Consider the following 19747-nt stretch of genomic DNA (forward strand, 5'->3'; position numbering starts at 1 on the left):
TATTACACGCGTTCTTGCTTGCAAATTTTATTGCGAGGCACAGTGAAACAGATATCGAGAAAGCAGCAGTTTACAAAAAACCTACCTGAATTATTATGATTTTGATTCTCGTCAGCAAAGTAAGCCATGTTAGACACGCCTGCAAGCATGAGCCATGCAATGATATAACAGACATGTATTCAAGCAAATTGTTAAATTTGTACACTGAATACTTTTATGATGATGCGTCACGATGTATCGAAGAATCATGTATTCGTATTTGAGAGAAACATGCTTATCTTGTGTCACGTGGAAATTTAAAATTACATTTAAAAAACAAATTGAAATTTAAGTAGGGATATTTATGGCTGTGATTGTACTATTAGATGATGAAGCAGCTAATATTAGATTAAATTTTATTGAAGAACTATGAGAGTCATGTATAGACATATGATTGTACACATAAGCACTTGTCAAAGTATCTTTGGCTAACTGACTAAACACATTTGCTTGATTAATAGTTATACTTTAAAATGTATCAGATATGTATCTCATGCCAACAGATAGATATAATGCAAGTATCGAGATTCGATCTGAACTTACCTCTTCTAGCTAAGTAATGGCCAGCATATACTGGGCTTAATGGTGCATCCTCTATAGTACTTCGATGACTAACAATATTCTCGAGACAAACTTTAAAACTCGGTCTGGAATCAGCAGGACTCCAACAGCGTAACATCAACTGGTGCAAAGCAGGAGGACAGTTGAGAGGTTTAGGCAACCTGCCCCCTGCACGCACATGGTGTAATACTTCAAGATTTGTTCTAGCAGGATACGGTTGCTGTCCCAAGGATGTGATCTCCCACATTAATACACCAAATGCCCAAACATCGCTCTGTGAAGTGAACACACCATCTACTAAGGATTCAGGAGCCATCCAACGAACAGGTAACATTCCTTCCCCTATCTACAAAGAGAGAAACAAGTTCTAAACAAATTCAAACTTCATAATGAAAACGCAAACAAACTGCAGTCATGAGCATACATCTACCTTTCTATAATAATCATTCTTATATATATCTCTTGCAAGCCCAAAGTCACCGATCTTAACAACACGGTTCTCCCTATCTCTAGCAGACACTAAACAATTCCTGCACGCAAGATCTCTATGTACAAAATGGAGCTCCTCTAAATAACGACATCCTCTCGCTACATCCTCGCACATAGCGAGTAAATCTTGTAGACGCAAAGCGTGCGGATCTGTTGGTTGCAAGGATCGACTTGCTCTTAAATAACTCAATAAATCTCCAGCTTCCATCAGTTCCAATACTAATAACGGTGGGTCCGTATCTAAGCATACGCCAAGAAGTCTGAGCACGTGTTTATGCCGAAAATGACTCATGAGCCTAGCTTCCTGAAGGAATTCTGTTTTCTCTTGCGCCGATGCTCCCTTACGGAGTGTTTTTACCGCGACCGGTGTAATTCCAGGCCTTTCCAAGTTCTTTGCGTTTCCTTGAAACACCTGTAACATTTTCAAACAAACAACATTAATGCATCCTACAGCGTTTATTCATTTCATACTTCACTCACCTCCCCGAAGGCACCGCAGCCTAAAAACTTAGCTAACGTTATTTGTTCCCTTCTGATTTTAGGAAGCGTAGAATCGTCGGAATCGTTTTGCAAGGTGGACGCATAAAGTGCATTCGACTGAACGAAGTTTCCCCGTGGTATTTCCTGCAGCGTAGCCAATTCCACGTCGCTCACTAAGGGCGGTAAGACTGCCTTTTTATCTTCTTTACGTTGCCGGTACACTGCTGAATTGCAAAAATTTGTTTTAACCAACGACTTCCCAACACGCACGTATCGGTTGCTTGAACTCATTATACTTTACAATCGTGTACTTACGGCAAAGGAAGTAACAGAAGCAAATGAGCATAATGGTAATAACGGGAACGCTAAGTCCTAACACCAATCCGAGATGTTGTTGGGCCGCTAATATCCCTCCCGTCGTTTCCGTCAAATCGATGATCAAGCTGGATCTGCTCCACGCGCCAAATCCGTACGCGTTCCTAGCTTGAACGCGAAACCTATATTTCTCGTCTATGTCCCCCGTGATTATCCAATAATTATCTGTTCCGTTGTAAAACAACTTCCAGCTGGCGTTCTCGTTGGGGTCGATTTGTTCGTTAATCTCGTTTATTTTCATCCCTTCGACGCGATACAGGGTAATCTGAGAACCATGAGCTTGCGCGGGCTCCCAGTTCAATTGGTACACGGAATTGCGCAGTTTCGTCATCGTAGGCATTCCCGGAGCACTTGGTACATCGCCTGTTTCGTGAATAACGCAAAACAATAGTGTTTAAGCTGGGAAAAATTACAATGATTAATTTGTTAACATTTACCTAACGTTTGAAACGTAAATCTTCCATCGGTAGGCCACACAAAGTCCTTCTTGTAGCTTGGGTATCTTAAGAGTAGACGGAATTTGTACAAAGTACGGGGTTGCAATCTTCGAATGAAGTACGTCACTCGTCGTTTCTCTACTTTGGAAGCGTTTGCCACTTGCCAGTCTTCCAGGGCCACGTCTTTGTATTGTAAAGTATGTCTAACAGTCAGGTTGATGGTCGGTATCCAAGACACGTTCAAACTGTTCACGCTGACACCGGTTAGCGTCAGATTATTAGGCTCCGGGTACATTGTTACTACGTGGCCAGGACCCTCGCTATAAACATTTAGACTGGACCCTGAATCAGCAGGGTATGCACGGACGAACACTTTGTATTCTTCACCAGGTAGCCACGGTTCCAACAAGGTGAAATACCTGCCATCTTCCGCGGTGCGTTCAGAAACCTTTATCAAATGTTCTCCCTTCTGTCGTGCTCCGTTTATCAATCTATTCAATTTCCAGTGCACCTCGTATCGAACTGCCGCAGCGTTCAGTATTCTCGGTGGCATCCAGTAAACAATAGCCAATGTTGGCGTCAGAGCTTCGACAGTGACGTTTTCAGGTGCTGTAGGGACACCAGCTCCAGTTCTCAAGACAACGCCGGAACCGAACTCCAACGACATCGATTCCAAATCAGCGTAATAGTTGCTCAACGCCAACTTGAGCCTGTATTTCGTGAAGGGTATCAAATCTTTTATTCTGTACTCTTTCTCGTAAGTCTGCAACGTCGTTCTATTGCTATCCAGGCATTCGTGAGGCTCGTTTACCAAACACTGGGACATGTATATCGTGTAGAGAGTCGTAGGTAAATTGTACCTTTCGCAGCCGCTCTGTGGAACAGGCTGAGGAAGCCGCACGGTAATGCTTTGTCCCGTTTTCATGATTTCCGTTACGTTGTAGGGCATTTGTCGAGGTATCAAACAGTTTGCGGTTGGATAGGGTTGCAGAGGTTTCCCAAGGGCCTTGATGCTACGCACTTCTGGCAAGTAAAATCGTTGAATTTCCCCGTCATCGGGATATTCTTTGTTCACGAAATAAATCTGAGCCTCTTCGGAGTTCGACCAATATACGTTCATCTTGTCGACCGTCAACGACATAGGTGGCAATCCCTTATTGTAACTCGCGGTCACTATCAAGCTGCACGCGCAGCCATTGATGTCGGCGACGTTCAAGTGCCCTTCCAAGGAAATCCAATACATCGCAGGCTTTTGAATCGTGGTACTGTCGATCGTCATCACGGGAATCACGGCCGGTCTGTATGGACAAGAGCAATCGTCCATGTGATTGAAGAAGGGTTGAACCGCTTTCCCGCTCAAGTCTGACTGCATTATCACTCCTCTGTCGTTCTCCGTGAGCTCTATCCAGTACAACGATCTGCAATAGAAAACTCAAGTAGAATCAACGATACAAAGTAAGATAAAAAAATAAAAAATTACCCTGTAGACGGCAGAATGTCGAGATTTAAAATGCGCCTGTTGGCCGCGACGATGCTCTTGTACTTGAGAATTCCAGTTTGCCACATGGTCAAGTCCAGTTTGATGATATGGCCGCCATTTTCACGGTAGCTTGACTCGGACCAGTATAAGTTTCTCGCGACCCAATCGATGGTTACGCTGAGAGCACTGTTGTTCAGCGTCAGAATCTTCGTGGCGTTCGCCCCCGATAGATCCGACGTGACCAGCTCTTGCATCTCGTTTATCCAATAAAGTTTGCTCTCAGCGGCCAGATACGTGACCTCGACCGCGATATGACGAGTAATGGTGTCGTTTTTTTCTTCGTCCAAATCAGAGATTCTCACGGCGTCCATGGTCGCCACCAGCAATTGCGGAACTGGATTCTCGTACGTCGTCGACACGTTGATCACGTCGGTGTACGGACCGGCGCCAATTTTCGTGTGACCACGTACTTGAAAATAGTAAGTCGTATTCGGCAGCAGATCGTGTACAGTGTGCTCCAATTTATCGGAAATAAGCGATTGATCGCAGATTTGGACGTCCACGTGGTCCTCCACGAACCAACATTGAACGGTGTATCCTACGATCAAACCGTTCGTGAACTCTGGTTGATTCCATCTGTAAGGTCGAAACGACAGGAAAAACGATAAATGCTTGAATACTAAATCGCGTGAAAGGGTATATTGCAACGTTTCTTTCTAACGGGCGAGCAGAGAAGTGAAGGGAATCTTGCAACTCTTTGATATCCAATAATTATCTCATTTCACATCGCTTTCTTTCGCAATCTTAGACCATACATTACAGACGAAGAGATTGGAATAACTTGCTGTTAAATTGTGCACTGATTGTTAACATACCAGATGTTCTCATATTTTAAAAATAACATTGAAATTTTCGACCACTTTCTAGCCCTCGGATAAAAAAATTTTGAATGCATTCATCTTTTCCTGTTTCCAAACTTTTGGCCTGTAGTGCACGCAATAAATCTCTTTGCTTACCTGAATATTGCGAAAATATCGACGTTCTCGCTAAGAGGCTCTTTATGAAATTCTATGAACGCTCTGGAATTCGTCGGTTGGCTCGGTACGCTCTGCGGCGATCTGAGCGTTCTCCTCGTGTGATGAGCCGATTCCCAATACGTGAACGCTTTCACGGTTACTTCTAAAACCGAATAGGGTAAGATTTGTTCCGAATTGTTGTAGGGCATCGAGGTTTCCGTCGTGATTTCTGGATTCGAATTGGTGTTGATGTAATCCGCGAATTTCACTTCGTAAAACACGGTCCCGTAGTTGATGTTCTCCACGGGATCCCACGATATGTTGAAATTCCTCCACGTTCCTTCGACCCTAATACTGCTATAGTTGACCGCGTTCGGTAAGATTACCACGGTCTCCGACGTGAGATTCTCCGGATACTGATGAAGCGCTGGATCCATCACAGCGACCATGTGAAGGCCCGACAGAGTAATACCGTTTATTATGGCGGTGTTCTGACCAGACAGATCACCTATCACCGCATTCCGGTCGTCTTGAAGCCACAGAAGATGTTCAGAGAAGTAACACAATGGACCTTGCATGTTTGGATGCTGCAGAGCAGAAACCTGAGGATACAAATATTTAAGAAATCATTAAACTGTTCGTTGCTTATAGCGAAGCTTAAAGCTCCATTCTATTTGGAGAATATTGGGACTGACTTTTTCCTAAGAGTATTATGTGTATTTAATGAATGAATTGATAAATAAATTAGATAAATGAAGAGATTCTTATTATTAATAATTTCGTTCTACGAAAAGGGGTTACTAGTGAAAAATGTTTAAGGAATGCTAATGTAACTGACTACTCGAAAACAGCCATTTTTATTATTTGTCAGAGAAGAAAACGTTTTATCACCTGTACGTCTTAAGAAATCGGGAGAAAGTAGTTATTTAAGAGACATGTGACGGGAAAGTTGTAATAAACACACCTGAAGGATGGAATACGACGGTGCATACAACTCGCCTAATTGAGTTTCATCTTCAAGTTTTTTATACAATATTTTCCAAACTAATTAGTCAGAAATTCTGTGGAACGTCTAGCAAAGCGATAAATCATAAAATTGTTAGCACATCGTAGCAATAACTAGCACACCTTTCTCTAAAAATGTATAATTGCTTTAGGGCGTGGAAGCAATTATACCTCGACAACCAAGATTTAAATTTCAAAATATAAGAGGCTCTTTTTATTTACATTGGCATAACGTATCCATGTATACATACACATATACAGGGTGTTCGGCTAACCCTGGGAAAAATTTTAATGGGAGATTCTAGAAGCCAAAATAAGACGAAAATCAAGAATATCGATTTGTTGATCTTCGTTAAAAAGTTATTAAAAAATTAAATTAAAAAATTTCAAATCGTTCTGGAAAAATTATTTTCGGTTGCGGGGGTCAATTACAATCATTTTTTATCATTAGACATACCCTCGAAATCCTACCTACTTTCGAGAAAAAATTTCGAGTAGGTGGACAAAGTCGACAAAATTAAAAAATTTCAAATCGTTCTAGAAAAATTATTTTCAGTTGCAGGGGTCAATTACAATCAATTTTGGTCAATACACATATCCTCGAAATCGTACGCATTTTCAAGAAAAAAATTCTTTATCGAAAATATAATTTCTGGCCAGAAATGTTTGCCCGAAATTTCATACAAATCTTTAAAACATCATAACTCCTGAACGGATTGGACGATTTTAATGTTTCAAAATGCAAACGACGCGTATTTTAGTGAAAAATATGTAGAAATTTCAAAAATATTCGAAAAGTTGTTCCTTGATTTCGTAAAATGAGAAAAACCCCATAAAACTAGTCCAATTTTCAAACGACTATAACTCCTGCATTAGTGAATATATTTCAATGAAATTTTGGGAGAGAGTAGAGCTCATGGGTACTTACAAAAAAGTATTAAACAACTTTTCTGTAGGGCGTCAAACAAAATTACTAAAAATCAAAAACGAATTTCTAAGAAAAATCGACAGAGGTAGGTGCCTAAATTTTTCAGCGAAATTAAAAAATTTCAAATCGTTCTGGAAAAATTATTTTTAGTTGTGGGGATCAATTACAATCATTTTGGGTGAATAGACATATCACCGAAATCCTACGTACTTTCGAGAAAAAAATTCGCGTAAGTGCTGAAATTTTTTGGCGAAATTAAAAAATTTCAAATCGTTCTAAAAAAATTATTTTTAGGTGCAAGAGTCAATTACAATCATTTTCGGTTAATACATATACCCCCGAAATCCTATGCACCTCCACGAAAAAAATTCTTCACCAAAAATATACTGTGTGGCCGGAAATGTTTCTATAACTTTTTAACGACGCCTCAATCAACAAATTAGTATCCTTGATTTTCATCTTATTTTGGTCTCTGGAATCTCCCATTAAAATTTTTCCCAGGAGTGGCCGAACACCCTGTATAGGCAACTGCATTATATTGTCCAGTATAAAAGAAAAACAAATTAATCAATTTTTTACTAACAGAAACAATTTCACAAAACTACATGAAAAGGTAGTATTATGTCGAGGATTAGTTATACGAGTCCATGTTTTACAGTGATTTGTGAAGACAAAGCTGACGGATATTAGTTATGTAATTTCTAATTGTTATTTCGATCTTTATATTTAGTACAACTTTCCCATCGCGTAGCGATTAAATAACTATTGTCTTTCAATTTCCTATTATATACATATATTATATAAAAACTTTTCTTTTCCCAAGAGTACCAATGATCACCATTTTCGGGCACTGACCTTTCGGCTGATTTTGCTATCTAGTGAATAATTAAATAAATGAAGTGTGAAAGGTGACAGAAACCTTTTCGGGTACGATTTTGTGGTTCATCGGAATCCTTTCAGACGTTGGCGCGCGGTAAACGATCGATCCACTCTCGTAGCTGCGAACGATCCAATAAACGTATCTGTTCTCCGTGTCCAACGTTAAACCCATCACTTGTTTGCCGTTGAATATTTCATCCGAGTGATAGTACCTTCTGTCCTGTCCGTTCAAACGTGCAACTTCCACCGCGTGCCCCGTAGACCAATACAAATATGCCTCTAAAGAGTCGATCATTAGTTCTTTAACGATGGCTAGAATCGACATAGGCTCTTGATGAGATCCATTTAAATTTGCTCTTGTTATCTGAAAACAAGGATAACGGTAAAGACTTGGGTATTTCAGAACCGTTTATTAGAAAAGCTATTGTTGTATGTACAATTTGTTGTTTCGGATTGGCCCAATATAGCTTCTTCGATATCCAATCGACGGCGACGCTTCCAACGGAGTGAATATTCATCTTCGTTTTCTGATGGGTGGTGATACTGTACCGATACAAAACAGAGTTATTTCCCACAATGTAAAGGATGTCCTTGTACCAGCTCACGTCGACGATGTGATAGTCGGTCTCTGCTTCCTTTAGACTCGTTTTGTATATCAGTGTATCGATATTTTCTCCAGTCACGTCGCTGCTCAAGAGACCTTCGTTTGCGGACCAGAGAATGGACGTGTGCGATCCGTCTCTGAAAGATTAATAACAATAAGCAATAGTACAATTCAAACAAAAAGAGTCGCGTCTAGGTATTTTGGTGCCCAAGGCAACAATGAAATACGACATATTTTCTGAAGTATAATATCATTATTAAGAGCAATAAACTTGATGACTTTTCTATACAAATTTCATTCTTGAATAAACAGGGTCTGTTGCGGCATTAATTTGATTCGTATTATAAACAAATATCGTGTCCTAATATTTTTTAACATCACTATGAACTTAATAAGGAGCAAAGCAAAAATTTACCGTAGTGTCCGACCCCTAAATTCAGTGGACCACGGTCCTCTGCCAGCGCTGGTGTAAGCAGCTGCTTTAATCGAGTATTCCGATTTCTCTCGAAGATTGTGCACAGTGTGAGACGAGCCCGCGATATCCTTCTGATGAATGGTTTCCCCAGTAGACTCGTCTTTGATCTCAAGTTCGTAGGACCAATTCTGCCAGGCGCCTTTACCCTGCCCACCCAACAGATGAGGCGCCTGCCAAGAAACCTTTGCCCTCTTGACTCCCAAAACCGCTTGGACGCCTGTGGGAGGATTCACCGGGACAGGAACAGGCTGGCTAGCGTCCATAAGTACATTGACACTGACGAACGAACCGTTCGATCTGAAACGGACACGTTTATTTTGTAGGAATCATTTTTTAGACGAAAACAGACGTGTATCGTGTCCCAACGACGGCTCACCTGTCGGGGTAAGCATTGTGAAAGTATCTGTTCTGTCCTGAGTGGTATCCTTCTATCAGAACCTCCTCTCCGTTCGTCCAATAAAACAAACCGTTCGCCATTGCCAGGGAGACCACGTTTTTGAACTTTGGCTGCTGAGTGTTTGCGCGGAAGTTCAAGAGTTCCCGACCGTCCAAGGAAACTGACATGACCGTGTTCCGAGAGTGATGGGGAACCAATAAACGGAAGTTCGTGTGATCGACGGTGAACGTGCCCAAGTTTGCATCCTCCAGGATTAAATACGGCTGAACCTGGAGCATCGAGACACAATTTGAGCAAACCTAATCAAACATACTCGAGTTTGATCCTCCGTTCAACCCTCTATGAGCTAGTGTGACTGATTCGGAAAGAATATAGCTTGAATCAGTCACATTAGCTGATAAAGGGTTACCAGTCGTGTATGTTTACGTCGTCCACGGTTTGTTAGATCAGTATAAAGGTACCTCCGTGTAACGTACCTCGTGCTTCACTCCGTTGCTTATATCAGCCAGATCCAACCTGTACAAACCGCCTCTGGTGACCCAGAATAGGTATCCATTGTAGGGGTCCACCTCGATGTGAGAAGGTCGCGTTAAGAAACCAGCCACGGCTACCGTCAAACCCCTTCCGTCTAGATTGCACCTAGCTATCTGCCAAACAGTTGTCGCGTGTTTCACTTCGCCAAGAATGTACAAATGAAGATTAAGCCAGTCGACCGACAGGCTCAGAGGCTTAAAGTTTGCTTGGCTGGGGCTGAGCAGCACCGTCGGTGTCGTTCGTTTCGTGATGGACGTTTTGTACACGTATCCCAAGGAATCAGAAATGAACAGCTGAGCGGAAGCTACGTGAATGGCGACCCCGCGAATCGTGCTCGTATTTTCGTAAATTACGCTAGGATCGTCCAACATGTCGGCGTCCTGCTTCGTCACTACGTGTCTACCTCCAAGAATTACTATAGGTTGTTGGGTGTCTTTCGCTGAAACGTTTAGGAATTTTATTGAATATTTGTGGATCGTTTGCCGTGAAAATTTATTTCTGTAGAAAAATTTGAAAAGGTACCAGCAGGTTCCGGAGTCGTCGTGATGTAGATGACCGCCGGAGGACCCTCGCCGACTCCGTTTCTCATGGTCACGCTTATAGAATAATTTTTGTTCGGTTCGAGATTTTGAAACATGTAATGATCCGTGTTCTCCGATGCTGGTATATCCTGTCGATCGATTGTAAAACGTGTTAAGCAAAACGTTGACGTGTCCGTCCCTTTCGATCCCTTGTTAGAAAATCAGTATGCGAATAGGGGAAAAACGCCATGCCAGAAACGTATTTCGTGGAAGATCTGGTTCTTGCAAGTCGATAAGACAATGTTAATAGTGGTAGAAGAATAGCAAAATTAATAGAGACTTGCAATAGAATAATATAAAGAATTCAAAGCAGCGAGCATTTATTAAAACATACAGAATTGGAAAATTGATGTTAGTATTTGTTGGCAAGCGGGATCACTATTATCAAGAATTTAGAAAATTAAGTAATTATGCAAAATGTTAGTGAAGCTTTTTACTGTACAACAAATGCACACTTCGAAGGACAGCATTTTAATTCAACGAACACAGAAAACCGTTGAGACTGTTTTCTTTATAATTGTTTCATGACTTCAATCTTCATACTCAAGAAATTAAACATGGTTAATGAAAAGAATGCTGTGATCAAGGCCAGTAGACATTAAAAAATTATTCCAATGAAAGAAAGTGTGCGTTTGTTTGGAGACCATGCATATATCCGTCGTATTTAATCTATGGAAGATCATCCCTTCTGAGGAGGGTGGGCAATCTTGCAGAACCAGTTGGTGTTTCGCAGTGCAGTTTGCTACAAAAGTTAGATAGAACAGAGAAGCGCGATCGTCTTTGCAAACATCGAGAAACGTGTTAAGCAGACGTCGCGTGCAGCAATTAACTTAGAGACAATAGAAATCGAGACATCGAGCGTGAGACGCGTAGCTGAGAACTATGCGTCTCGTTAATCAGAGTCAGAGAGAGAGAATTATCATCTTATACATATTATTGAAGTTCTGGCGTGGCGTGTACCTTAAGCTGGGAGTGGTCAGCCCCTTGCAGACGCAGGACATAAGACAAAAGTGGCCCATTCGGAAAAGGGCCCGGTTCCCAAGATACAGAGACACGGCAGCTGTCTACCACCGCCGCTCTTACAATTACCGGTGCTGAGGTTGGTAAACCTGCTGCCAGCGTTCTTATCACGACGCTTGGGGCGGAGACGATCGGCTCGGGGTTGTGTTGCGACGACTTCAACAGCAATGCTACGCGAAACTGCAACGAAATCCCCGAAATGCATATTGTAAAGGTCTCTATTCCTTCTATAAGTTCTACTCGCTTGGTATAAACGATCATCGAGCAAAACGAACGAACAAGAACATAGGGCTAGAGAAAATTGATTATTTTATGAATAGAACACTATCTGTTCGATGGGACCAATTTGCAAACGTGAAAGCAAGAAACAATTAATTGATTAAAAATATTGCCACATGGTTTCTTTTCAGAATTACAGAACACTTCCGTCATCTTGGTTTTTGCATATCCAGAATCTAATTTTGTAGAAAATAGCACCAATTTGGCGCGTTTGAGGATGTTGTCTTCCAAGTACTTACTCTGTATTTCGTGTATGGTTGTAAATTCTCCACCAGAATCTGATCGTCTTCGCCCCACGATTGGTTCCTGCAATACTGCCACGTTTCAGCCAGTTCCTCGTACCTCCATTGCACCAAATACGAAATACCGCCGCCTCGTCTTTCTATGTCGATTCCCTTCCATTCTAGCTGCAGAGAAGTCGCGGTCAGGGAATCCGCCACCAGAGCTGGTGCCGGTGGATCACCTATTTCCGCTGATAATTCACATCGTGTCTTGTTAATTTCACAAACATTACCACGAAGTTGCACAATTGCATATTTGGTCGTGTCCTATACGGTGGATGATCGAATCATGACCACTCGTTTGCAATTTGAGTAAGAGTAGAAAATACAGGTAAAATGAAACGTCAAACAATAATAATGCATAACGTTTAATTTCAATTTTTTCTCGTATCGTTGCTTACACTAACATTTTTATACTTATTTCCTTATATCATACAATCTTTCGTGTTACATATAATTTTTTTGCATCCGATAATAATTTTATCACCCTCTGCAATTACGTAAAACGACACGAGACGAACAAGCGAAGATCGCGTTGTCAGTTTCGTCCATAACCGCGTTATCCGTCAGAAAGTCTGTCAAAAACTTCAAGTGGAACGAAGATCAATAATTTTCGCGATGAACGCAGAACGAATCCGAGCTTTGAAGGAGTATCAGAAGATACTGGACGAGCTGAGGACCACGTTCATGGAAAGATGGAAGGTGCACAAGGTGGACAAAGTCACCCTCGACGATTTCGAACGGTTTCGTACGATCGGGACCGGCGCGTTTGGACGAGTGATACTCGTGAAATACAAACCGACCTCCCTCTACTTCGCCATGAAGATACTGGACAAGGCGAAAATCGTGAAGATGAAGCAGGTGGATCACACCTTCAACGAGAAACGGATACTCCAATGCGTGAGGTTCCCGTTCGTCGTCTACATGGAGTACTGTTTCAAGGACAACTCGTACGTCTACATGGTGCTGCCGTTCATAAACGGAGGCGAGATGTTCACGCACCTTAGGCGAATGGGGAAGTTCGACGAGTCACTGGCGCGATTCTACGCCGCCCAGGTAGCGTTGGCCCTGGAGTATCTGCATCATTGCAGCCTGGTCTACCGGGACCTGAAGCCCGAGAACATCCTGATCCAATACACCGGTTACATTCGAATGACGGACTTTGGGTTCTGCAAGATGATCGACGGGAGAACCTGGACGCTGTGCGGCACGCCAGAGTACCTAGCGCCGGAAGTGATTCTGTCGAAGGGCTACGGGAAGTCCGTCGACTGGTGGAGCTTCGGAGTACTGATCTACGAGATGAACGCCGGCTATCCGCCGTTTTACTCGCGGGACCCGATGAAGATATACGAGAAAATCGTCGCTGGCAAGTACAAGTTCGCCCACCATTTTGGCGAGGAGCTCAGAGACATACTGAAGAACATTCTGCAGGTGGACCTAACCAGACGGTACGGTAACCTCAAGAACGGCACTCTGGACATCAAAGGGCACAGATGGTTCGAATCTATCGACTGGAACAAGATTTACCACCAAAAGATCCAGCCCAGCTTTATACCGCATTGCTCGGCGCCCGAGGACACGAGCAACTTCGATCACTACGAAGAAATCCCGCTGAAGATCGCCAACATCGATCGCTATCACAAAGAGTTCGCGAACTTTTAGTCGAGGTATCTGTAAGGAATGCAACGAGGACGCATATTTTAACGAACGTCAGGGGGAAATTGCTAGGACGCTTACGGTATAGTGAAATATAATTTGAAACAGAATTTTTGTAAGCATTACCTTTCAATTGTTGGAAGTAACGATTCAACGCGTCGTGACAGCCCAGAACACAGTACAATTCTTTGGGCGGCAGTAGTTCTTGCGTTCCATTCTGTAAACAACGTTTATGTTGAGTTGCTCGAACGTTATGTATAATTAAATTATAGAGAAAATCAAGGAGAAGTATGTATGTTGAATATTAGGATAAGGGACGATAACAGTGAATTATACTTACGCAGACGGCTTGACAGCTCGTGTCGAGTGCTCGCTGCCACGCTTCGCAGCCTTTTGTGCACTGAAACAGATGCAAAACGTACGTGTGAGATTGCGTTACACAATGTTCGTCACACCGGAAGTATCTCTGGTTGTACATAAAGTGTATCAAAGTTAAACAACTTCGTAAATTTATCGATTAACGCCGATTAAAAGATGTTTAAAATTGAAGATAGTGTCAAGTTTGTTCTTATCATACAAATCACAACTTTATTGCATACAATTTTCTCCCGATTACAAACTTTTACATTCCACTTTTACAAAAGTCTTGAGCTTTTTCTTAGGAAAGATAAAATCTATTTTAACGTTATCATCGTTTCTGAAATGTTTATTGGATTAAAAGACTCCACATGAGGATTAATGAAATAAAATTGGTAAAAGCACGCTTGAAAATGGAGATCTCCCCAATTGGCAACGCGTCGAGAGAATCAACGTGGATGGCTGGCGCGCGTCGCCATTATTTTGGCATTGAAGAGTAACTGGAACGTCTGCAAGGCGAAACTGTATTGGAAAGATGGACGAGAAACATGTGGCACGTGCCTTCAAGTAACGCCTACGTTCATAAGACGGCTGGTCGGTTCGTGCCGAGCATGGATTTGCGAACCGAAGTTTAACGCATTAACTTTCTGCACAAGAGGATGTGGGCATTTGTCGGCGACAACAAGCCAGTCGAAGAGAGGACGAAGAGAAGACGATCGGACGCGTGTGTTCGTTTCCAATAAATCGCAGTCTGTTCGCGGTTTACCAACTCTTTTCCGCGTCAACGTGCATCGCAGATACTGCTTCTCGAGTCTAAATTCTTTTTCCGTTTGCAGATAAACGGCGCCACGAGATCAACGGATGTTATCTTCAAGAAAATTACGTTATTACATAGTTTGATTTGGTTATTAACCCGTTTGGTAGCCATTTTACTTGCTAATAAATCGAGTCGCTGATATCGAGCGCTCTGCAAGCCATTTGTTTACAGTGATATACGATGATGCTCTATTAAAATCAATTTTTCTTGACTAAAACTGCTTCTACTCCAAATAAAGGTTGAAACAGTTACGAAAGACCTTTGTTTTGAACCCATAAACTTTACGACTTTCTTCTTTGATTCGAGATGCAGAGAGTTTGTAGAAGTTGCGATGCCATTTAAAAAGTAGCGCGTTCGGAGACTTCATGAACGGTCCTTGATGGGAAAGGTCGTTCAAAAAAGCGCTGGGATCGTCTATCGTCTCTGAATAAACAAGAAATCCGGTAGCCAAACGCGAAAGGGAGAAAACAGTAATAGTCTTGTCGTTGCTTAAGAGCGCCTTGGAAGAAAAACATGCTCGCTCGCAACGCGAAACGTAAATACACAAAAGTGATTTGGCGTGCTCGGCTGGCTCAAGGACTTCAGGAAGAGCATAGTTTGTAATAGTCCACGACTGGGACGTTTCGTCGTCAGCTGCAACTCTCTCTTTTCGAGTACATTTCCTGGCATTCCGATTCAGCCATATGTTTCATTCTAATTTCCTTTCCAATGGCCGATAATTGTCGTTTAATCGTCTTCAAATGGTGAACGCGAGGCCTTCGTTATTATTTTGCGCGTAGCTGAATCTCTATTTCAGCGTCGAATCTCGAGATACGAGAGAGCCATTTATCAATTGTGGAGATGATCGACACTGTGGTGCGTTCGAGAGGCGCCGCACATGAATGACACTCTTCCCGACATTTTATAATAATAATCGCGCCACGGAAAACTTAATTCAACCGGGATTAATGGCGCACCTGCGTCAACTGCTTCAATTTACGCTTCCAACCCGTGCTTATAGAGACGCAATGCTTCTAAATTATTTTCCATCGCTTTAAAGCAATAAAGGGACTGAAATACTCGGAACAAATACAGTAGAACCTTCGTCAATCGTTATGTAAGTAAATAGAAACCGGTTGTGGAATAATTAGATGCTTTTTCTAAATTTTTTGCTGGCCTCCTACAATGCACCACTGTTTATAAAAATTTTAACAAAAGAATACTTGGAATAAACAACAATTTTAACTCAAAATTTTACAAATTAAATTCGTTATAAGAATGTAACGAAATTAAAAGAATGACAAACACGATTTCTCATGAAATTGCTTGTATTTCTTACGATGCGTATTAATGCTTGTACCGATTAGTTAAAACATCGGAAGTAATTCGTGGGCATATTTCTTACGAAACAAATTTAAATTAAAAAGAATATAGTCGAGAACGTTTAGCAAGAAACTGTTTGGATCTAGTAACGACCCAAATATTATTAAATTTATCCGCCTAGGCGTCCGATAACCTAAACGTAAAATATGGAAAACATCTAGCGAAACATCGTAAGCCTTGCGTTACATTTGTTTCGCGCCATTCTACGATATTCGTAACGTGTGTACGTATTACGCGTACGGTGGTATTCGAGGGTATCACATAGGTCAGCTCGAATGAAAAGTCTCGAAGGAAAGGGACCTCCGACGCTAGATAAACGTTATTAATAAACATTTGGTGGCAGTTCGGTTTTATGACGGCACTTCAAAAGCGTTCTAAACGCGCACGACGCGACAATTATTAACGTTTACGGCGCAGTATCGAAAAACAGAGAAACGACGTATCGAACGCGGAACGAGAAACCGCGAACGATCGGGTTCGTAAAAAGCAGGCGTTTGTTTGGACGCGGCAGCGTTAAAAATACGACGCTCGTTTCTCTTGCCTTATCAATCTTAAAGAAGAGAAATAAAAAATGAAAGGAATTTAACGCGCGCGAGAAGCGTCGAAGGAGCACTTATCAACCGTTAAAACGACTTCTCTAACGACCGAGTCGACGATAATTTTTAACGTCTCAATTAATTATTTTCCACGTGATTATTAATTCACCCGTATCAGGCTGAATCTTCTCTTTCAATTAACTCGTACGAAACGCAGCGTTCGTGAAACGATTCGCCCGACAATTGACAGAATTCGTGGCGGCTCATTAAATGGCGGATCTGTTGTTCTTTTTTACGATCGGGCCTCGTAATAGGGGTTGACAAAACTATCAGACGGTGGAAAATGGCCGACGTATGGCTCGACGCTGCGCCCGCTAATTTCTCACTTCCTCATTAAAACCTCAACACACATTACGCCCCAGTCAGGCCCTCGCTCTACTCGGCTCCCCGTAGATCGTAGATCTTCATCCTACCACGGATGAGGATCTATCCGTTCTCTCCTCGTTTCGCTTTAACCCCGTTCACTGATTGCAGTTGCTCCGCCCGAAGAGCACGAGACATGAATGATGAGACGTCTCGAAAGGACAACGTCGGCTGCACACGCTCATATATTCATTAATTTTCCGGGTTTTGGGCCTCGTATCATAAATTCTGCCCGTTTATCGGTCAGCCCAACGACGGATCTTAAAAAGTTTAGAGGAAGATCTAACAATTAAATAATCGAGACGAGCACCGTCATTGAAAGTGGTCGAAAATATTTTGGTGATCGTTCAACGTTTGTCAAATCGGCTGATAAATTTTTGATTGATCGATGGGGAGGGGGAATACATTCTTCTATTTTTTTTACAAATTTTTAACGACGTCCATCTTCATTAACTCTTTCGAACCTGGAATTTAGAGACTACATCCGGTTGGGGTTCGCTAATTGATCTTTTTTTAAGCAGCTCCAGACAAGTTCTGAATGTAAAATATCATCATAATAGTATACCCATAAGACACATATGCAAATATACTATGTCGTTCAAATAATATGTTACGAACCGACTTCGTGTTTTTTTAATTACATTGCCCAAGGGGTCTAATCAATTCATGTACAAGAAATTATTTTTATACTCTCTTAGGAAGAAAGAGGGTGCCCCTAGAATTTTCTTTAATGGAAGGCAGTATTATTCTTTTGTTATTTGAATAATTTTATCAAACACAATAACATTTACTCGAATCACTTTTTTTTTAATTGTGCATAGTTACGAAGTTAAGACGAAGAATTGATATCTTGTAAAGCACAATATTATTTACTTAAGAATGTTAGATTCGAAAGAATCAGCGTAGCTCATTTTGACCAACTTTTTAGTTGTCATCCCCTCTTTGGAACCCTTTTAAATTCGCCTCTGGGTGAACGCACAGGAATAGGGTGGTCTTTGAATTTTCGTTTGCAAGAACGATTCTGGTAGCTAATGTCGAGTAGCAGCATTTGTCATGGATATCTTCGCTGTCGGTGGTCCGCCACTTTACAAGCATACTCGAACGTCTGGAGTCAGTCTGCAAACGACTTGCTTTCGTCAGAATCTCGTCCATAGTTTACACGTGCACTTAAGATTCTGAAGTTCCACGTTCCTGTCGAGAGACGGTAATTGGTCTCCCGGATACGAAGTAGCGTCGCCATGTTATACTATTTATTCGATGCCTGTGCAGGCACGTAATATTTCGTGCAAAGGAAATTCCAGAAATATCGGTTCGCCGCTATCGAGCCGTGAAATTACCGGAAGAGGCATCAAAGCCGAACTGCCTTTGCAACGAATGTACACAAAAATACTACCGGCTATAATAAAAATTAATACACGGATGTACCCGATACGAAGAATGAATATTTTCGTACGTTATACGTGACGTGTCGTTTCCAGATACAGATACAATTTTATCCGAATAATAAATGACGAATAGTTTCTTTTATCGAACGGTTAAATTTGTATTTGGTCGTTGTGGTATATGTGACTTTTATTTTTACAGTTATATATCAAGATAAAAGTTTGACCCATATCTATTTTCATTAAATTGACTCAAATAATAATTTGATCATGATATACCTTTATTTCCTCTGGATTTATAAATGTGCATTCTTCAGCACGCGATTTTCATTATATGATAACCGTGTAAAGTGCAAAATGAGCCCATTATCGCGTTAATATTTGCCTCTGTGTGGCTGTTATAGACGCGTTGAACGAGTGGATAAGCTCCGGAATTTAACAACAAACCCCCCTACCAAAACCGTTGAATTTGCAGAGGAAGGCAATTAGGGTTGCGTTTAGCAAAAAGTAGAGCATCTTCCTCTTAAATTGTGCCGTTCGTCGACTAACCGTTACTCGCGCGCGTTGCTGGAACGTACGAACCGTGAAACGAGGCGAGGGAGGAAATCGTTTTAAGCGCAATTCACGCACCGAGCCGTGGTATTCGAGGCTTTTCAACCAGCACGCAACAACCTCGTGTCACGGGAACTGTATAAAACACACAACGCCTGCCTCTGGCGAACGCAAAACTGATATCCGCGGCACGAGAATGGGCGGCGGTTCGATGATCGCGTTCCTTTCTGTTTCAAAGACAAACGATAATTAAGTGTATCGTAGGGCCCTTTGTCCTTTTCGTGGCACTAATTAGGGAGGCTCGTTTCCTACCCTGGAGACACGCGTTGCTGGATATCCTTCCGGTCGCGGTGGGGGTCCTTTCTCCGTTTCGTCAACACTTTCCTTTCTGTGTTTCGAAAGAATCTGTTTAGAATTACAGTCAAAGACTAAAAATTAACAATTATCCTATAAGCGTAAAAAAAATCATTGATAAAATGTTTTTTGTTACTTGAGTCGAGGATAATGATCGTTAAATCTGAAGCAAAGTACAATGGTAGAAAATGGTTAATTTTGGTAAATGCAATTGTTAGACAATTATTTTTTTACTGTTCTTGTTTATAGGTAGAGGAGTATTACTTGGTGTGATAAACGAAATATTTCTGTAACATGCTTCTGTCTTCTAATTCATGATACTTTGCTCTGCCTCGTTATACTGTAATTTATTATTGAAATAGCTTAACAACTTTCAACTAAAGCGAGAACTTTCTACAGTACCTATATAAAATAACGAGAATACGCTTGTTTATGGTAAAGTTATAAC

The 19747-nt window shown here is 41.6% G+C and overlaps 2 protein-coding genes across 4 annotated transcripts in view; one reads left to right on the plus strand and one right to left on the minus strand.

Moving 5' to 3' along the window:
• Positions 1-19747, minus strand: part of LOC122400345 (proto-oncogene tyrosine-protein kinase ROS) — a 37765-nt gene that overhangs the window by 1289 nt on the left and 16729 nt on the right. The window contains exons 3-19 of one of the 3 annotated variants that reach the window (XM_043401757.1): positions 13857-13916; positions 13643-13733; positions 11819-12051; positions 11370-11480; positions 10222-10369; positions 9642-10138; positions 9145-9434; positions 8709-9065; positions 8127-8430; positions 7730-8053; positions 4878-5479; positions 3862-4497; positions 2382-3799; positions 1885-2307; positions 1570-1793; positions 1031-1501; positions 583-946 (exon numbers count right to left, since the gene is read on the minus strand). In XM_043401757.1, the coding sequence (XP_043257692.1) occupies positions 583-946; positions 1031-1501; positions 1570-1793; positions 1885-2307; positions 2382-3799; positions 3862-4497; positions 4878-5479; positions 7730-8053; positions 8127-8430; positions 8709-9065; positions 9145-9434; positions 9642-10138; positions 10222-10369; positions 11370-11480; positions 11819-12051; positions 13643-13733; positions 13857-13916 (6553 nt within the window). Of the gene's footprint in view, positions 1-582; positions 947-1030; positions 1502-1569; positions 1794-1884; positions 2308-2381; positions 3800-3861; positions 4498-4877; positions 5480-7729; positions 8054-8126; positions 8431-8708; positions 9066-9144; positions 9435-9641; positions 10139-10221; positions 10370-11240; positions 11481-11818; positions 12052-13642; positions 13734-13856; positions 13917-19747 lie in introns of all 3 variants that reach the window. The other 2 variants (XM_043401755.1, XM_043401754.1) reach the window with 2 other exon arrangements.
• On the plus strand, positions 12420-13522 carry LOC122400346 (cAMP-dependent protein kinase catalytic subunit 1-like). Its single transcript, XM_043401758.1, has one exon. The coding sequence runs from the start codon at positions 12479-12481 to the stop codon at positions 13520-13522; it is 1044 nt and encodes a 347-aa protein (XP_043257693.1). The 5' UTR covers positions 12420-12478.

This window comes from Colletes gigas, unplaced genomic scaffold, assembly GCF_013123115.1.
Source record: "Colletes gigas isolate AHSC1104 unplaced genomic scaffold, ASM1312311v1 Colletes_gigas_Sc00017, whole genome shotgun sequence".
NCBI classification, from domain to species: Eukaryota; Metazoa; Arthropoda; class Insecta; order Hymenoptera; family Colletidae; genus Colletes; species Colletes gigas.

Excerpts from the sequence above, each read along its gene's own strand:
- LOC122400346 (XM_043401758.1), top strand. The coding sequence starts at position 12,479 with ATGAACGCAGAACGAATCCGAGCTTTGAAGGAGTATCAGAAGATACTG.